Raw genomic sequence first — 20,425 nt, 5'->3', positions numbered from 1 at the left:
TATCTATTGCACGATAATTACACTGCGTGTCATTAAGTACGCATCTTGGTGAGCATGGGTAGAGGACAGAGGTGAGGGACAGACACCTTGCAACACATTCATGCTGATTGGTTGGATTACATGACCATGCGCCTCCCGAACTTAGTTAAATAAACTGACGCTTCCCTGATTAGTTTTTATGGTAATCCATAATTCCCCTATTAACCACTAGGGGATGCTCTTACCCAATTTTGTTATACATTACTGTGTGTGTACGTCACAAATTTATGTTCATCCTAATATTTTCTAAATTTAAGTTCATTCTTATATGGCACTTAAAAAATAATCTCTTGCCTGTTTTTGCCTCATAGCAACCAGTGGCTCCTCATTTATTTGTTTTGTCTGGAGCCCTGTAAAAAGCTCTTTAGGGAACCAAATTTGGTCCGTCTATGCTGTTTGCTGTGTTTTAGCACCTTTATTTTTAAGTGTGTACACCAGAGAAAACAGTATGAACCAACAAAACAGAATAGAACAAAGCAAACAGAACAGAATCGAGGAAACAGAATAGAACAGGCACAGGGAAGTTAGTCTCACATAAGCCAAAGCATGCAACAGCTTTCAGATAGCACAGGCACAAAGCACCACTGCAGGGCAATTCATCTAGAAGGAACAGCACAGGGGAAGTCAGTCAGCCAGGCCCCGCACACAGACACCATTGGGGGAGAAGGGGACGTAAGGCTTTCACTCAGCAGGCACGGCATAATCCAGCCCCAGGAGGTGAGCAGGTACTGATGAATAAACCCACAGCCCACTGTGGCAGTTCAATACAGCACATGATTATGCCTGCAGAACAGCCGGTCCTGGCCGGTTCTGAACATGCCAGCGTGAGACGGAGTGGGCATTTGGTTTGCCGAAGGAGTCGGCGGAGGAGAGGGATCAATACACAGAGGGAGTGTGCATAAATGTACACACACCTGCATGACTCGTTCTTCCTCTTCTCTTTTCTTTCTCTCCTCCTCCTCCTGTTTTCTCTTCTGCTCCATCTCGGCTTTCCTGATGGGAGAGAGATCGAGGGCGGACTGTTAATGAGTTACCGGAGCATGCGGGGAATTATTCCTCATGATCAATGACCCACACGAATGGACTTGAAAACACACCCACAGGTGGATTCTCGACTGTCACAAAGAGAAACGTGGATTGCATCTAGTCTTTTTGGTTTACGCAATAGCTAAAAGTTCATTCGACAGCTAGTGAAAATTGAAAAGGTTGCTCTTGGCATTGATGGCGAGCGTTGTTAGAATGTGTACATACATTTAAATCAAAAGGAAATGGTAAACACAATCTGTCACATTTGTGGAACTTTTCTAGTTATTCATAGACTGCTTACAAAAATTGTATGCTCAAACTTTCTGCCTATAGTCTAGTTCTTCAAAAGCACAAATGAAACAGATTGTTATATTTAAATTTTCTAAAAATTACATAAAATGCATATATATATATATATATATATATATATATATATATATATATATATATATATATGTATATGTATATGTATATATATATATATATATATATATATGTATATATATATATATATATATATATATATATATATATATATATATATATATATATATATATATATATATATATATATATATATATATATATATATATATATGTTTCGTTTTTTTAATGGTCTGACTAAACTAATCTCTTGAACAAATGCTTTGTCAAAAATAACAAATGTTTTGTTTTCCTAGGTAATCTATGTGTTGTTTTTTGCTTGTTATATAAATAAACTACGTTTAAAGAACTTTGTTGTTATTTATTCTTAGCGGAATAAATAAAGTTATGTGCGGACCACGACAGCCGCTTTATGTTTATGTTGTTACTGCTGAAACCGTCTATATATATTTTATTTATTTATTTGTTTATTTATAAAATTTTTTCTGATATTAGACATTCTGAAAAAAAAAAATATATATATATATATATGTGTTTGTAACAGAAAATAGTGGTATGTTTATTTATTTATTTCTATTATACAAATACAGTAGCACGAAAATAGCATTAAATATGGATGTTTTGGGCACGCTATATAAAATTATTTGTTGGGTATTTTGATCTGAAGCTTGACAAACACATTCTAGGCACATCTGAGACTTATATTACATCTTGTAAAAAGGGGCATAATAGGTCCCCTTTAATGAGAAAATGAGGCTGTGCTAGTTATGTTGTTAATTTTGCAATGTCCATGAGATTCTAAATGTTTGTCTTAGTATTAGGCACCATATTACTGTTATGTAAAATTATTATTTTATTAAATAAACTATGTTTAAATAACTTTGTTGTTATTTATTCTTAGCGAAGTTTACCAGAAGTTATGTGCGGACTACAACAGCCGCTTGTTTATGTTGCTACTGCTGAAATCGTCTATATATATTTTATTTATTTATTTGTTTATTTATTTATTTATTCTGATATTAGACATTCTGGAAAAAAATATATATATATATACATATGAAGAGTTTGGTTCCAAAACGCAATAAATCCATTTTGACAAATTTCGGTAAAAACGTGTTTTCTATACCAAGAAAGTGACAAGATGAAAACCACTATTTTCTGTTACAAACTTTCACATAGCATATTTAGGTTATAAAAACATAAAAAATTCAAATCCATAACTTGATTTTCAAAGATTTATTATAAAAACAGATTATTTTTTCCACAAAATGCAATAAATCCATGACAAGTTTTTATTCAAAATGCTATAAATCTATTGAATCAATAGCCTATATAAATGTGCATTCATCTTTGCCATGTTATATATTTATTTAGTTGACTAGTTGTACACACTAATTAAAAATATAAACATTAATGTCATTAATCAAAACACTTACTTTGTTGTATTAAGAACACTGTCATTGCTGCGGTTATACTTGACGTCGTCGCTTAACGTTTTTTACAGTGATCAGCTATAAAATGTTTTGGTCCTGCTCGATTTTCGTTGACTTTGAGTAAAATAATGTAAAGTTTTTCATAAGATCCCCTGGGGTCAATGTGTTAGCATGAGAAACTTGATGCTGTCGGGAGATAAGCACCAGTCTCCCGAGTGCTTCGCTTAAATTATTAGATGTTGATGGCTTACGTTTCTTTCCCGTCACAGAAAACCATCACAGGTTTATCAATGCAATTAAAGTATTATTTTGTTTTTATTTGTTTGGTGATCACGAAGTACATAGCATATGAGGAAAACTAGGATTCCGTGTACTCAGTGCGCCGCCATGTTTGTTAACATTGCGTGAATGGTGCGCTGCCTGTAATCTGTGGAGTGGATTTATGGCATTCTGTAGAAAAGGGGGAGTGGCGTTTATTGCATTTTGGGAAAAAAAGGGAGAAAAGATGACAGAATAACATGGCGGATATTAGATTTTGCGTAAAATTAAGAATTTACTTTTTAATACTGACCTGATATAATACTGATTCTGGCTGTAACTCTTTTTTTTTTCAAAAATGGCGTTTATTGTGTTTTGGAACCAAACTCTTCATATATATATATATATTCTGTTTGTAACAGAAAATAGTGGTTTTCATCTTGTAACTTTCTTGGTATAGAAAACACGTTTTTACCGAAATTTGTCAAAATGGTATTGCGTTTTGGAACCAAACTCTTCATGTATATAATAAATAAATAAAAAAAATGGTAATTTTACTAATTATAAGTAACTTTGCAACTACATATCAACTACCAATGTTAAGAGAATTAGTAGACTGTCTGCTTAATATCTGCTTGCATTTTATTGTGATGATATCTCAACAGACATTCAACTGACTATAAGTATCTTTGCAGGTGCATGTCAACTTATTTCACTAACCCAACCCTTACAGTCTACTAATACTCTTGTGACAGTTAGTTGAGGTATAGTTGCAAATTATTGAAAGTTAGTTGACATGTAGTTGCAAAGTTATATATAGTTAGTAGAATGTCTAAAGTGGACTATCAAAATAAAGTGTAACCAAATAAATAAATAAATAAATATATATATATATATTTATTTATTTATGATATTAGACAAATACAGTAGCAAGAAAATAACACTAAATATGGGTTTTTTGGGCATGCTATATAAAATTATTTGTTGGGCATTTTGATCTGAAGCTTGACAAACACATTCTAGCCACATCTGAGACTTATATTACATCTTGTAAAAAGGGGCATAATAGATCCCCTTTAATGAGAAAATGAGGCTGTGCTAATTACGTTGTTGATCTTGCAATGTCCATGGGATTCTAAATGTTTGTCTTATTATTAGGCACAATATTACTGTTATGTAAAATTATTATTATTACAACAACATAAAAGAGGTATTCCCTCAGCAACACAGATCGAATTCCAGTATGTGCTTGCCGTGTCACAATTTAATCCTGTTTACATTAAATAAAGTTTTCACATGCTGCTATAACAATCCTGTTTACACTAAATAAAGTTTTCACATGCTGCAATAACAACAACTTGAAGCCTAGCTCTGAAGAATGAAACGATCCAGAATAGTGACATCTCATTGACAATTAAATCCTAAATGTCCTAATCCTCATCCAAAACTGCCACTTCTTAACCAAGATAGTTTGATTCAGACCTTTTTGTTGCTGTGCTGATATATTTTTTGACAAGAAAATAAACACAGAAAAATCAACATGGCCTGATTTGTAAAATGATGACAGATGCTCTCCATGACAGCAGGCTCTGGAGAATACATAAGAGAGAGGAGGTCAAGCCGAACCCTCCAGTGATATATTCATCTTTCTGCCAATCCCCTCCCGCACCCTTTTTCTCTGCTCTTGTTCTTCTTTTTCGAATGCTATGGGACGCTGACCTAATGTACGGTTCATCCTATTGGAAAATTCATGATGTGACTCACATGCGGCGTTCCTGCTCCTCCTGTTGGCGTAACTGCTCCTCTTCATCGTGTCTCTTCCTCTCTTTCTCCATCTCCTCCTGGATGCGCTTGAGTCTCTCGGTCTCCTCCTGCTCCTGCTTCTTTACCTGCATAGAGGAGAGGAGCTGCTCCGAGCGCTTCACAAGGCCTTCGTATTCTTGCTCGATCTCCTTGCGGCTCATCACCGTGGACTGGGGGATGCAAAAGGGAAAAATACAGATAATGAAAATTTGACTTTGTAGAACTTCATAGTGATCCATAGCATTAAACTCATAGCATTAATCCCAGACAGGGATTTTGTTGAATTAGGAAATATAACTACCGGTAGTTTTAACAAACATGCCTTACTAAAAAAACATTACTGGCGTGCATTTTGAGGAAACACAAAGGGCACTGATGTATTTTAAGATATGTCAGTTTGGACAGCTCTTATGTTTATTTTAGTCTAGGACTTGTCCAATCCCTGTCCGGGAAACCGCCCCTTAATCCTTAAAATAATCCCATGATTTACTCACCCTCAAGCATTTCGAGATACACATGCCCCTCATCTTTCAGGAAGTTACCGGAAGCTAGTTATTATAGTTTCTAAAGTTTAAAGGGGATATTTCACAAGACTTTTTTAAGATGTCAAATAAATCTTTGGTGTCCCCAGAGTATGTATCTAAAGTTTTAGCTCAAAAAAAAAAATATCATTTATTAAAATTGCCACTTTGTTGGTGTGAGCAAAAATGTGCGTTTTGGGTGTGTCCTTTAAAATGGAAATGAGCTAATCTCTGCACTAAATGGCAGTGCTGTGGTTGGACAGTGCAGATTAGCGGTATTATTCCCTTCTGACATCACGGGGGCAGCCAAATTTCAATTATCTATTTTTTCACATGGTTGCAGAAAATGGTTAACCAAAAATAAGTTACTGGGTTTTTCTTTTTCACGTTTTCTAGGTTGATAGAAGCACTGGGGACCCAATTATAGCACTTAAAGGCGAAGTACACAATGTTTGAAAAACACTTTGGAAAAGGAGACGGGCCGACTACCAAAACACACTTATAGCCAATCAGCAGTAAGGAGCGTGTCTACTAACCGACAACCTTTCCGGGTTGCGTATGTGTGGGGCGGGTCTATCAACAGAAGGTCCAGATTCTATTGGGGTAGGGGCGTGTTTGTTTCGGTGATTTCAAATATCAACATTGGCTTTCAAACATCGTGGACTCCGCCTTTAAAGTATTAGTCCATTTTCTTAAAAAAAATCCAGATAATTAACTCACCACCATGTCATCCAAAATGTTGATGTCTTTTTTTGTTCAGTCGAGAAGAAATTATGTTTTTTGAGTAAAACATTCCTGGATTTTTCTAATTTTAATGGACTTTAATGGACCCCAACACTTAACAGTTTTAATGCAGTTTAAAATTGCAGTTTCAATGCAGCTTCAAAGGACTCTAAACGATCCCAAACGTGGCATAAGGGTCTTATCTAGCGAAACGATTGTCATTTTTGGCAAGAAAAATAAAAAATATGCACTTTTAATCGACAACTTCTCTTCTTCCTCCGGCTGTATGACGCGCCAGTGCGACCTCACGTAATTGCATAATCCCGTGCTAAGGTCACGTGTTACATATATGAAACACACGTTTGTGGACCATTTTAAACAATAAACTGACACAAAGACATTAATTAGTATCATTCGACATACAACAACGTCGGAACGGTCCTCTTTCTCCACACTTGTAAACACTGGGGCGTAGTTTCGATACATCATAAATGACCTCTTGACGTGATGACGCATTATGTGAGGTTGCGCTGGCGCGTCACAGGACCAGGGGAAGACGAGAAGTTGTGGTTTAAAAGTGCATATTTTTATTTTTCTTGCCAAAAATGACAATCGTTTCGTTGGATAAGACCCTTATGCCTCGTTTAGGATCATTTAGAGTCCTTTGAAATTGCAATTTTAAACTGCATTAAAACTGTTAAGTATTGGGGTCCATTAAAGTCCATTAAAATGAAAAAATACTGGAAGGTTTTCCTCAAAAAACATAATTTCTTCTCGACTGAACAAAGAAAGACATCAAGATTTTGGATGACATGGTGGTGGATAATTATCTGGAATTTTTTAAGAAAATGGTTTCTGTTATAATTGACTAATCTTTTTGTGTCTAAAAAAAGTAACCATAACAAGTGACCATAACTATGAATTTGTGTTGTACATTATAAAATGTAATTTTTTGTATTTTAAACAGAGGTGAACAGTAGTGAAGTATTTTTACTCTGCTCAAGTGCATTTTTCAAGTATCTGTACTTTTCCTCTTATATTGAAATGCTTTTTTCTTTTTACCTAATAAAACAAGATTGACTTAATCAATAGCATAAATTAGGGGTGGGGGCTACCTGTCTGACCACCCAATGGCAAATGGGGGAGTGTTTGGAAAAGTAAGGACACAGAAATGACATTACAACCTTATACTGCTTTTCGTCCCGAACCACACGGGTTTCATATCACAAAGTAAAGAAAGTGGCAGCATCTCAGTGGTTTCATATCCACCTGCAGACAGCGGTGATGCTGGACTACATGACCCTCGGTTGTATTAATATCCTGCAGATATTCATTAAACCTGGATGTGGATTCCGTGCCATATGGCAGAGCACCAAAGGAGCGTGTAAGGGTTGTGAATGATCACGTACCGCAGGGGGGTAGGGAGTAAATGACAAGGTCCATCTCACCCACTAATGCTAGATGAGTTACTGCTAGTATATGACATCCATTGACACAATCTACGTTATTAGCTGGGGAAGCCATGGTAATCTGCAGTCCAGATGGTAAGGTAATAAAAGGCATTGCCAATCAAAAATCGGATGCTAATGAAAAAGTGCTATGCAAATAACAATAAGACCCATCACAGGTACAGAAGTGCAAAGCACATCTCATTTAAAGGGAAGAACGAAGTGTCCAGGTGGACAAGTTTTAGCTCTGGTGCCAGCTATCTATCAGAGAGAGGGCGATGCCTCTCGAGCCCGCTGTCAATAACACGCTGCCAGCCTGACAGATGAGGTCGAGCTCCACGTTGAGAATACAACAATGCATATGCTGCACTCAATCAGCGGCGGCTGAAAGTTGGGAGGAACGAAAGGAATCGACGCTGGAAAAGGCGTAATGCGGCACAGCCTAGTAAATCGTTCTTGACGGCGTGTGGCCCGCATGTCAATGATGAGCCTCGCAGACAGAAATCTCATTGTCAGATTGTCGATTGACTCTTATTTATTTACTATCATTGAGCGCTAGATTTACTGCAGAATGGAATGAAAAGCATCCACTCTTTTACTTTGAGGCTAACCCTGGTATTTTCTGAACTCATGATGACACAGCAACAACAAAATAATAAAGGCTGCAAAATAATGCAAAATAGCTTCTTCCTTGGCTACACTAAGGGGGCATGTACACCAAGGCGTTTTCACCTGCGGCCAGCGTATGTTTTCAATTGTTTCCAATTAAAGCGCCAAGCTTTTAAAAAACACCAGGGGCTGGCATGTTTTTTTCCGTGCTGAGTGCCCAGAGAAGGAAAACGCTAAAGTTGTCAATGTCACTTTTCACTCAGCCGTTGCCCGTGGGGCCCGCGGGTTGTGAGACGCATCACTAGTAGCCACCACAGGAAAAACACATCATCATCTGAGACAACGTAGTGACAAAATGCGCTCTATAGAACAGTTTGTCCGTTAAAGGAAAACACCACAGTTTTTTTATATTTTACTATGTTCTTACCTCAACTTAGATGAATTAATACATACCTATCTTTTTTAAATGCGTGCACTTAATCTTTGTACAACGCATCATGAATGTGTTAGCATTTAGCTTAGCCCCATTCATTCCTTAGGATCCAAACAGGGATGAATTTAGAAGCCACAAACACTTCCATGTTTTCCCCATTTAAAGACTGTTACATGAGTAGTTACACGAGTAAGTATGGTGGCACAAAATAAAACGTGGCGATTTTTAAAAAAAAGATAATTATGTACTATATTATATGGCAGAAGAGCACTTACAGTAGTTTGCAGCACTCCAACCTCGACGCGAATATTACTGCGCCTGAAGTCGTAGTGCTGCAAACTAAGTGCCCTTCCGCCATACAATATAGTTACCTGCTTAAAAAACGCCACGTTTTATTTTGTGCCCCCATACTTACTTGTGTAACTACTCATGTAACAGTCTTTAAATAGGGAAAACATGGAAGTGTTTGGTGGCCTCTAAATTCATCCCTGTTTGGATCCTAAGGAATGAATGGGGCTAGGCTAAAACACATTCACGACACGTGCTGTACAAAAATTAAGTGCATGCATTGAAAAAAAGATGGGTATGTATTAATTTGTCTAAGATGAAGTAAGAACATAGTAAAATATTGAAAAATGGTGGTGTTTCCTTTAAGGGCTACTGTAAAAACATAACGACGACTTCCATGTAAGGGTACCTGTGGTGTATGGAGATAAAAATGGCTCATTCTAAGATAATAAAAACATATCTGTTATTATTAAGGTCTTTATACACCACTGAAAACATAGTTATCTATATACTACATATATTCAATTTCTGTCAATAGATCATCCTAATGTTTACAAATTGCCCTTTTAAATGAGTAACAAACTCTTTGTTATACGAGTTAAATGAGTCACAAACTTACAAATTATTATTGGCTGCATCTGTAAGCTTAAAAAAGCCGCATTCGACGGCTACATTCCAAGGTAAAACGGCATCAAGGCACGTCTGAATAAAAAAGTTTCCTTCACTTCCTGTCTCCTAGGACATCTTCATCTGATCGATTTTTGTGGGCAGCATAGAGGCATCCCTTATCGTCTTTGATGTCCCGCAATCTTATTCATGTGCATTTATGGGGAAGACAATTTTTTGAGCAGAGTCAAAAAAAATTTAATGGTGTCTGAGAAAGATGTCTGAGGACAGTTTCTGTATAAATTTAAGTTTTATTTTTCAAAAACTTTTGACTGCATTTCTACTGAGAACTTAGTATTGCAGTTTTCAAATATTGATTTGCCAAAGCTCTTTCTATTTACAAATATAAAGAAATATTTCATTTTTCATATTCGAACAAATTACTTGTTTTAAACGTTTTAAGAGTTTTTCTGTTTTTAAAGTATGTTTTAAAAAAGTTTGAACCCATCATGAGGGTAAATAGAAGTTTAGCCACTGCAAAAACAACATTTTATAGAGAACATCGTCTAACCTAAATAGAAAGACGCTTGAGGTTGGCAGGCAATTTAGACTGCCTTCACCAGAACATGGAAAAAACACACATCTGATGAATTATGTATAGATACCCGATACAACTGAAGGGCTAGAAAAGAGCTACACCACATAACATCATTGTGCTTTGTAAGCTGAAAGGGGTGAAAGAGGATTTCGACAACCTTGGGCGATTTTCCAGTTGAAACCTCACCTTGATCTTGGTCATGAGGGCATCAGTGGAGGCGGCCAGTTCCTCGATGTGTTTGCTCATTTCCTGTTTGCCCTCCTTGAGTCCGTTCACAGCCTCATTGAACTTCTCCATCCTCTTCCTCAAGTTTTTCACCTTCACCAGGCCATCAATGCTGTTGTGCACAATTTAGATAATCAACAACTATTTTTCAAAGACACAAACAGTAGATACATGCAGTGACACCACACTGACAAGTGTTGAAAAATGCAGTGATAGACCCTAAATAACACAGTGACAAATCACTATGACAGACACCAATGTGTTAAATGTGTTTAAAAAGCTTAGAGGCAAAGCTAGTACATCCGAATCTGAAAACATCCAATCTAAACCCATATTAGTTATCTATTTTCACCAATCCACGCGGCAGATGTGCCAGCAAACCTGTGGGAAACACTGAAGTGAAGTAATATATCTGCCGTGTTTTGTCTCACTAAATGATGTTGAAAAGCCTGGTTGATGATATTAACTCTTGTTTTAGCACAAGCTCACAGTTTGAGCTTTTTAACAGATGATTCCCTAAATGTACGAATGTAATAAACTGACATATTTACAAGATGTTCCTCATATTATCATCTTTTGAAACTTTACAGATTAAATTTCGGCATCTAGATGACACGTTTAAACTCTTAAGCAACTGTTTTCTAAACAAGCTACACAATCCCATCCGGAGCATATGTGATGAAGCGGCCAGCTCATCTTCTTTGTTTATGGACGTGGCATCATCATGCAAAGACAAATTATGCTTTTCAAACTATTTCCCAGGAAAACAGACCAAAGGCTCAAATTATAAATCATTATTATAAGCTTATTAGTTTGCATCGGGGCAAGGTATGAAGGCACTTTTAAACACTTTTGTTTTTACATATTTAATAACTATTTTTGTTTATTTTTAACACGGATTGGCACTTTAAATACACTTAATCCCAGCCTCTGGCCATTCAGAAATACCGGTTTGCAAATTACGTTAAAGAACAATTTTTCAGCAAAGTCCTCTAAGTGCACGATAGAAGAATTGGATTAACGACGGCATGCAAACATCAAGGTGCAAAAGTTTTTACCTAGGAGCAACTTTCTGATGTCTTTGATTAAGCCGATACGGAAGTGACTTAACCTCTTGAAAAGCACCCCCACTCTGGCCCAAACCATGAAAAGACCTACTTTCACTAAAAGGGCTGTTTTTACTAAACCATTTAGAGTATTAGCACTGTGGTATCATTAGAAAGAAGACACTTTGAGCTTCATTTTCCAGGTTTCAAAATTATTTTAAGATAAAAATTAAAAATGTTAGAGAGGCTGAAGTACAATATATGTGTGTGAAACCTAGAAATGCAATGATGCCAAAGCCACAAGTCTAAAGAAGTTCTGTTTCACGTTTGAGGTCAATAGGCCCAAAAATGAGGTTCTTGCAAGAGTTTTTGTAAGATTAGTGCCTTTTCTAAGTCCCCAAAATAAAAGTCTTTTGTTTACATGCATATACGTTCGTTATTATTATTATTATTATTTATTCTTATGTAAGCGTATAAAATGCCGTTTCCACACCAGTAAATAAAACGTCACACAAAGATCGTTGGATTCGTTATCTAATTGGCTACACGTTCTGTCCATCAATATTTTCCATTCCAAGTCATTGGATGAACGAGCGAGTCAGATCACGTCACAATATTTGACAGCACTGTTTGGATATTATGTATTATACTCCCACCTACTTTTAGAAACACTGTTTGACCGCGGTTTTGAACGCGAGTGTAATCTCATATACATGTGTTACAACGTAAATAGTCCTCAGATTCTATACTATATTCTATTACAAGACGTTCATGTGAAATCTGATGTAAACAATGGACAATATATCTATATTTCACGGATTATACGCATTTGTGGACAAAAATGGTCATTGGATGTATTTTTTTGGAGAGTTTTTATGGGTTATTCACACATCTGAAACATACTGTATTCGATTCACGATCGTTATATCAACACAAAGGTAAGGAGTCCCGTTTATATTTTGCATGTTGTCATCTGGACTTCTGAAACAAAATACTATATTTATGATGCTAGAGCATCTGTATCTCAAAACAGAGACCATACACTGATGCTAAACCCATAGACCTTTTAAACGATGTATAGTAATTATAATAGTATTATTGTTTGTAGACAGTAGGCTATATAGATATTGTTAGCAGCATTAAAAAAAACTGACGTCTTTCCGCCCCCGAGCTAGTGCGCGTCGAGACTGGCCTCTAGAGTAAGGTGACCAGATGTCCCTGTTTTCCGGGGACAGTCCCGTTTTTTGGTGTTCTGTCCCCAAATGGAGCTGTCTCCGGAAATGTCCCCATTTCAATTACTGATTATAAATCTTTTCATTGCAATTAAAGTGAAACTGAACCTAAACACAAGAGTATGATATAAAAATGCTAATTATAAGAAAACATGTCAGACCAACATTAATAATACAGAAAAAAACACTACAATGACTTGAAATGTGACTAATTTCATCACAAAACAGAATCATAACTATCCATTTTTAAAATAATTTTCTCACTTTAAAATCGCATGATAAAATAGCATTCAGTAATAAAGTCTGTGTGGAAAATCAATGTCTCAAAGTATTGTGATAGTTTTCTCCACAATACAATATCGATATTCTCACAACAAGAATCTATACTTTTAGTTACATTTTTAATTTGAATATGTTTTAGGAAAAGAAGACTGCCCAGCAAGCATAGCAAGTCTGTAAGAAGGCAAATATACTATATTGTTGGTCAAGACACACACTATCATTTCTAGCTAACCAAAATTGAATATCAGAACAAGATAAAATAAACAATTTCATAAAACACCAAAGAAGAAAATCCAAAAATCCATAGAAGATGTGAATGTATTACTGGTTTGATAAACTTGATCAAGAACGCATTATTAAAGTATTTCGAGCACATAACGCCCTTGTTTCCACCGAGTTCTGGTGTTCGTACAGTACATACCGTGGCTTGTGTCTTCTCCTGCACAACCACATCCGAACTGTCTTCTGAATGTTAATGCAGGCAGTGGCCCTGTATTGCAGTTTCTTCGCCACTGTGCAATAAGATGGAAAAGGAAAAAGCTTACTCATCAAACAGCATCACACAGAAACAATGCCAAGATGAACAGGTGGCTGCAGACCCATTCTAACTGATGATGTAACATACATTTAACGACAGACAGCGTGCACCACTGGACCTTCTTCCAACGGCTGCACACCAGCCACTTATTGACCCGTTTCACAAGCTCTGCCAGGTGCTCCGGATCAGACTTCATGATCTGGTCAAACTCTGCGAACTGAGAGACACGCGTAAAGATTAATGGTGGAGTGATGTATCCCATGTGTACCGGTTTAATGAAGCCTTAACAGCATTCTATTATTTTCCATTATGAGAAATGTGAAATCATCACCTTTCCAGGACGGAAGAAAACCCTGGTTAATCCAAACTTGAAATCGTTTTCATTGAGGCCGAGCGCTTTGAACAGAGCCTGTCGGAGGACAGATAAATTCAAAAAGCAATAAATATTTTATTAAAGGTAGACATGATTTTGTGTTGTGCTTGCCAATTTTGAAACAGCAAAACAAGTTGATATTATTTAAATGTGTAAATAATTTAAAGTCACACTGTGGGGAAAATCAAGTTTTATTGTTGTTTACATGTCTGTGTGGTGTTTTTAATATATTATAAGAAAAGCCACAGGCAAATTCATCATTTAACACCATTGCAGAGTATTTTCTCTGTAAAAGCGGAGAAAATCTCATTCCTGCAGTTTAAAATGGCCTTGGTTTCCAACATCACAAATATGTAACCAATCATATCAACACAGCTGAACATGTGCATCAGTAGTTTGAGTTATAGATAATATGTACAGTATGGATGCCTCATAGACACGGTGTTGAAATGAACTGCCGAACGTAGCATCTGTTTACAAATATATCTACAATCCGAGGTGGTGCAAAAGGGTAGAGGCGGGGACTAATTTGCAAATGCATATCTATGCAGTGCTATTATGTAGAGTAGAGGGGGGCGCAGCTAATTTGCATATTCATAGTTTAGCGTATACTAAATGAGGCAATGGAGTAGAGTTAGAATTAAGCTTCTTTAAAGCATAAAGAAATTAATGTGACAGGTAGATATTTTATATACTATTATGATGCTCGAAGATACTTTTTAAATGATACAATTCTTGACTACAGAGAGAATTTAAAAATGTAATTCAATGTGCAACTGTGTTACATATACTGTACATGCTTTTGTTAGGCTACTAATATGATTGACGTCTTTGTCTCATATGAGTGTGCATGAATGTAAACATTTAAAAGTAGTATACATTTCTTTTTATAACGTTTTGATATGGGATGCATCACCAAGTGCACCACTAAATGACATCAAGGAAATCAATAAAGGATTACTGTGTGCGTGCTTCTGCAAGTTTACACAAAAGGTCACATTTCTAAATATAATCTAGCTACTGTTGTCACGGTACATCAGAAGAATGGAAGAATAGAATGGAAGCAATGAGACAAATACATATTAGTAGATGTTAAAGGGACAATCTACTTTTTACAAAAAAATAGGCTCATTTTCCAGCTCCACTAGAGTTAAACATCTGATTTTTACCGTTATGCTAGGCTATGCTAAAAGTGGTACTGCCAGACCCGGAGATCAGCTGAATGGATTCCAAAACAGTACAAATTTAATTTTTTTACTCTAGGGGAGCTGGAAAATGAGCCTATTTTCAAAAAAAACTGGAGTGTCCCTTTAACTGTTATCTATTCAAATATAATTGTATACGGTAATTCTTGAACAAAAACATGAAAGGTTTACTTTGCAAAAGAGTCTAGGATCAAGCCTTGTAAGTTTGCTGGGCATATATTGCTTATACATGTTGTATAGCTCGTGAAATGCCGCTCTGGAAGGGAAGCCACCCTGCATCAGATCCAACACTGATACCATGCCTGAGAGCAGAAAACAGGAAGAGATAAAAAGTCAGTAATGATACACAAACAGGATTTGCTGAATTTATGTCTACACATCACATATGTGACTATAAAAGTATGTAAAAGTAAATTTTAAGTCGCACAGGTATATTTGTAGTAGTAATAGCCAACAATACATTGTATGGGTCAAAATGATTTTCTTTTATGACAAAAAGCATTGGCATATTATGTAAAAATCATGTTCCATGGATATATTTTGTACATTTTCCACCTTAAATATATACACAGTTTGTGTGGATGCAGTTGCTAGAACTTTAAAGCTGATGTTTCTAAATGTATTTTTCCACCTCAGATTCAAATTCGATATTCAAATAGTTGTATCTCAACCAAATATTGTGTTTTCCTAACAAACAATACATCAATGGAAAGCTTATATTCTGTCAGATGATGAATATATCTCAATTTCAAAAATTGACCCTTTTGACTGCTTTTGTGGTCCAGGGTCACATTTGAACCAAGTGTAAAGGGGAAGATCCAACATCATATACACTGTGATCTCTTTGCTTCCTGCAATGCTAAACTACCCACTTGTGTTTTTCTCTTCTAATTTAATGTTATTAGTTAAATATTAGTACTTTAATGGGTCAGCATTTGTGTCACAAAGCTCCCAAAAGAAGATGACTCATAAATATTTTACTGTTTTGCAGATGAAAGCATTAAATAAACATTATAAAAAGAGGAATTAGACATCAATATATTGTTTGATTGGTTTCCACACCATTAAGCCTATCATTGGTCTACAGCAAATCCATTACAATCCAATTTATACAAGGTAGACATCAAACAAACTGCAACAGTCACTGCAGTCGTGAGACGATTTTGTACAGATGCTTAAAGGTGCAGTGGGTAAGTTTTAGAAGGATCTCTTGACAGAAATGCAAAATAATATATAAAACTATATTATCAGGGGTGTATAAAGACCTTTCGTAATGAACCGTTATGTGTTTATTACCTTAGAATGAGACGTTTTTATCTACATATAACAAGGGTCCCCTTACATGGAAGCCGCCATTTTGTGCCGCCATGTTTCTACAGAAGCCCTTAATGGACAAACGTTTTATACTAAGTTGTCTTCAACGATGACATGTTTGTCTGGTGGTGGCTACCGTAGCTTTTCTATGTGTTTCAAAAGCGATAGGTGAGCAGTGGACTTAGCCGTTGGTTGCAGTTTGCAACCTCACCACTAGATGCCACTAAAATTTACACACTGCACCTTTAAAAGGAAAGTTTTCCCAAAAATTTAAATTCTGTCATCATTTACTCACCCTTATGTTGTTGCAAACCTGTATACATTTCTTTTTTCTACAAAACACAAGGGAAGATATTTGTAATCAAGCATGAAACAGAAGCACCACTGACCTCCACAGTAGGAAAAACTACTACTATGGAAGTCAATGGTGCTCAAAAATGGTTTGATTACAAACATTCCTCAAAATACCTTCCTTTGTGTTCAGCAGAACAAAGAAATTAATACATTTTTGTAACAACATGAGGGTAAGTAAATAATGACAGAATTTTCATTTTTGGGTGAACTATCCCTTTAAATGTTCTCTATTTCATGCGTTCCTGTAGCTCGGCTGGTAGTTACATGGAAATTCTGATCACCCATCCATAATGGCTGTTTTCCATTAAAGTATAACTTTTCATAATTGCGAACCCACTAGTCATTCAGGAAAGTAGTCAAATAATGACTGCCTGTACACTGTGACTTCAGGTTATATAGGGTAAATGATTCATCATATGCCAGCGTGCTTCACTTATGTCACGAACTGTAGTCAAGTGATCCCCAAATAGTCAAAACAGGCCCAAACTGTTGTCTAGAGCTACAACTAATCGATCAGTCTACTTGACTGCACAACCCCTAGTACATTCAAGCTTTTTCCCATCTACTTAGAAAGTTTATTTCTAAAACTTTGCAAATAGCATATGAAACCACTTCAACCTTCAAAACTCTCATGTGGTAACGACATCTCTAAAAAATAATGAAAAATCAGTGGAGCTCACATTTAATATGGCCGCTCCATAGGCAATTTCCGTATTTGTTTTAAAATAGAGCTTGCGACTGATGAACGGTGTGTATTCATAATAGGTTTGCTTAAATTGGAATATTTGAAGCATTACCGGCAGCGCGGCGAGTTGAACTGGGAAAAATGCCTATATATTCATATACATGCCCGAGCACTGCAGCTGAGACAAAATCTGAGCTCCTTCAAACTGATGGCTCACCATCTTCAGATTGGGCTTCACACAACGAATGAAACTGGAGCCCTGTATAAAACATACACATGCAACATTATTAAAGAAAAGAAACCCATATGGCAAAAAATTGCGAAAATGTTTCTGGCCAAAAATATTTTTAAATATAAGATAAATGCATTTTGTGGAAAGTAACGCTTAAAGAGATAGTTCACCTAAAAATGTTTAATTCTGTCATCATTTAATCACCCTCATGTTTTTGTAAACCTGTATTAGTTTTTGTATTTTTATTACACAAAAATAATTGTATTTTCATACACAAAAGAAGGTATTTTGATAAATGATGGTAAGCACACAGTTGATGGCGTACAGTATTTGTTTTTCCAACTATGGAAGTCAATGGTTACAATGAGCTGTATGCTTACCACCATTTATTAAAATATTTGATTTTGTGTAAATCAGAAAAAAAGACATTCACACAGGTTTAGAACAACATAAGGATGAGAAAATTATGACATAATTTACATTTTTGGGTGAACTATCCCTTATAAAATATATATTTTGAATTTGAATTTACCCTTCATATATTAACATATATTTCAATATAAATTTTAGCTGCAACAAATGGGTCAGTGACAAAAAAGATGAGAAATTCAAAAATCTTAAAAAAAAAACTTTTTTAAACGCATGCACCAGGTTCATTTCAATGCACATAGTGTATTTATGTTATTTTTATGCAATATAAAATTACATTTGCACAATTTTAGGAAAGTTAACACTGAATGGACTTGAAAATGTCTAATGGTGTAACCGCCAATTGCGCCAAAGAATGAGAAATATTTAATATTTTATCCACCTTAATGGCATGCAAGCGTAATCATCAAAAAAATATATATATATATAATTTTATTAGTTATTTCTAAATGTAAACTTTAACGCGTTTTTGTAATATTTGTCCTGACATATGCTGAAAACAGCTCTGTTTTCTAAATAATCTTTGACAAAATGATATAAAAATGTATGTAAAAAATCATATTACACTAAACTAGATGATTATATTTTATTCCACATTTTTATGAATATATTTAGATTTTCATTTAAAAAAATACTAGTTACACCAATTGACACAGATCAGTTACACCACATTCACATTTTTGTAATTATCCTCCAAATATTCTGTTAAAATGAAATTAAACCAGATATTTTAGACTTGGTCATCAAAAAAGAGAATGTATGCAAGTAATCTGCAAATTTATTTTGAAATTTTAACCCTTTTAAATTTAATTAAACCATACGGACACAAAATTAAAGTAACATCATTGACCCAATACATTTTTACTTTTACAATCCATATGGCAATATATATATATATTTTTCCAATATATATATTAAATTTTATAAAGTATATATTTGCAGTTGAAAATATATTTAATTTTAACCTTTTATGTTTGCAGGTTTGTAATATAAATGCTTGAACATAAATGCTCAAAAATAAATTTTATTTTCAAATATATGTCAAAAATGTATTGGTGAAAAATACATTTTTGTAAAAAATATATTTTTGGTCATTATTCAAAATTATTAAAATATATATACCCATGATAAACAAAACGAGATTCTGAAAATTATTACCAAGATAAAATAAATGGCAGTTCACAGCATATTGTACTGTATTTATACTGAGAATCCCAAATCTCCAGTCATCTGAATATGCAGGTTGTAACACCCTATACTACTATTGCTATAAAATGTACACAAACCTGTGCTAAACAAGGCTTAAATGTTAAACAATGCTTAAACACACTAACTGATAACTAAATGAACAACTTAAATATTCTAAATAAACATATAAATATGATATTACTTACTGTGCTCCGAAGCTTTTCCAGCAAAAGGTTCAGCTGGGTCTATAAAGTTCATCAGAAGAGAAACATGAGTGTGGGTTTCACTAAAAGGCAACCGTTCATTAAACGGTACATTAAAAGCAATTCTATATGCACAACTATACAGTTGTCATGCAAATAGTATGACAGATTTGTCATTGTGATTGATGTGGCTATAAAGGGTCTTAGAATCTTGTTCACATTCAGTATGTCATTATGAACATTAACAGAATCAAAATAATTAATGACATGGTTACATGTTAAAAGAGAGTACTTTTATGGCAATGCATCTCTAAGACAAAGCGCTACAGTGGAGAAATGTGACGGTGTGACAGCCAGTGTCAAAGGCAATAGACCAGGCAGGTCAGTGAGAGGGTGGGAGCAAACTCAATATATAATTAGTTCATGAGGTGACCCTGTGATGCCGGCGCTGAATATTTCAGCCAGGCTTACCCTACAAACGCTTCGGTTTTTCATTCTTTCTACATTTATTTCAGCCATAGAACATTACTGCTTTTCTCAGGGAAAGGTTGAAGAAACAGGAGGAAGTCTAAGAGAGAAAGGGCACAAGTTAGAAGGAAAGAAATAAGATCACCAGGTAAGAGCTTTACAAAAACCCATATAAAAAACTAGCCCCACAAAACAAAATCTACAGGGGTCCCAAGATAGAGCTTTGCAGAACCTCTAAATCTGTGGAAAGTCTACAGTCTATTTCAGGGGAGTTCAATCTTGCTGGAAATCTACCATCCTGCAGAGCACATATCCTACTCTTATGAAACACACCTAAACCAGCAAAAAACAGGTTTAGTGGTATTCTAAAAAAAATTACAGGCAGGCGTGTAAGTGTGGGAAGAACCAACTTCTCAGGAAGGTCGACCCACAAGCGCAAGATTGAGCACCCCTAGTCTATATAATCCAAAGCCTTGAAGGAT

The 20,425-nt window shown here is 35.4% G+C and overlaps 1 protein-coding gene across 2 annotated transcripts in view; it reads right to left on the bottom strand.

The window, feature by feature from the left end:
* The window catches only part of LOC129417076 (unconventional myosin-VI), a 90,364-nt gene that overhangs the window by 22,425 nt on the left and 47,514 nt on the right, over positions 1–20,425 (bottom strand). The window contains exons 19-27 of one of the 2 annotated variants that reach the window (XM_073869622.1): positions 19,479–19,517; positions 17,589–17,682; positions 15,242–15,372; positions 13,824–13,901; positions 13,580–13,709; positions 13,376–13,466; positions 10,356–10,506; positions 4,905–5,113; positions 954–1,032 (exon numbers count right to left, since the gene is read on the bottom strand). In XM_073869622.1, coding sequence (XP_073725723.1) covers positions 954–1,032; positions 4,905–5,113; positions 10,356–10,506; positions 13,376–13,466; positions 13,580–13,709; positions 13,824–13,901; positions 15,242–15,372; positions 17,589–17,682; positions 19,479–19,517 — 1,002 coding nt within the window. Of the gene's footprint in view, positions 1–953; positions 1,033–4,904; positions 5,114–10,355; positions 10,507–13,375; positions 13,467–13,579; positions 13,710–13,823; positions 13,902–15,241; positions 15,373–17,588; positions 17,683–19,478; positions 19,518–19,946; positions 20,044–20,425 lie in introns of those variants that run through there. The other variant, XR_012370560.1, reaches the window with a different exon arrangement.

Source organism: Misgurnus anguillicaudatus, chromosome 7, assembly GCF_027580225.2.
Source record: "Misgurnus anguillicaudatus chromosome 7, ASM2758022v2, whole genome shotgun sequence".
Lineage (NCBI taxonomy): Eukaryota > Metazoa > Chordata > Actinopteri > Cypriniformes > Cobitidae > Misgurnus > Misgurnus anguillicaudatus.
The sequence above is the reverse complement of the archived record's forward strand: the minus strand, read 5'-3'. Positions and strand labels throughout refer to the sequence as shown.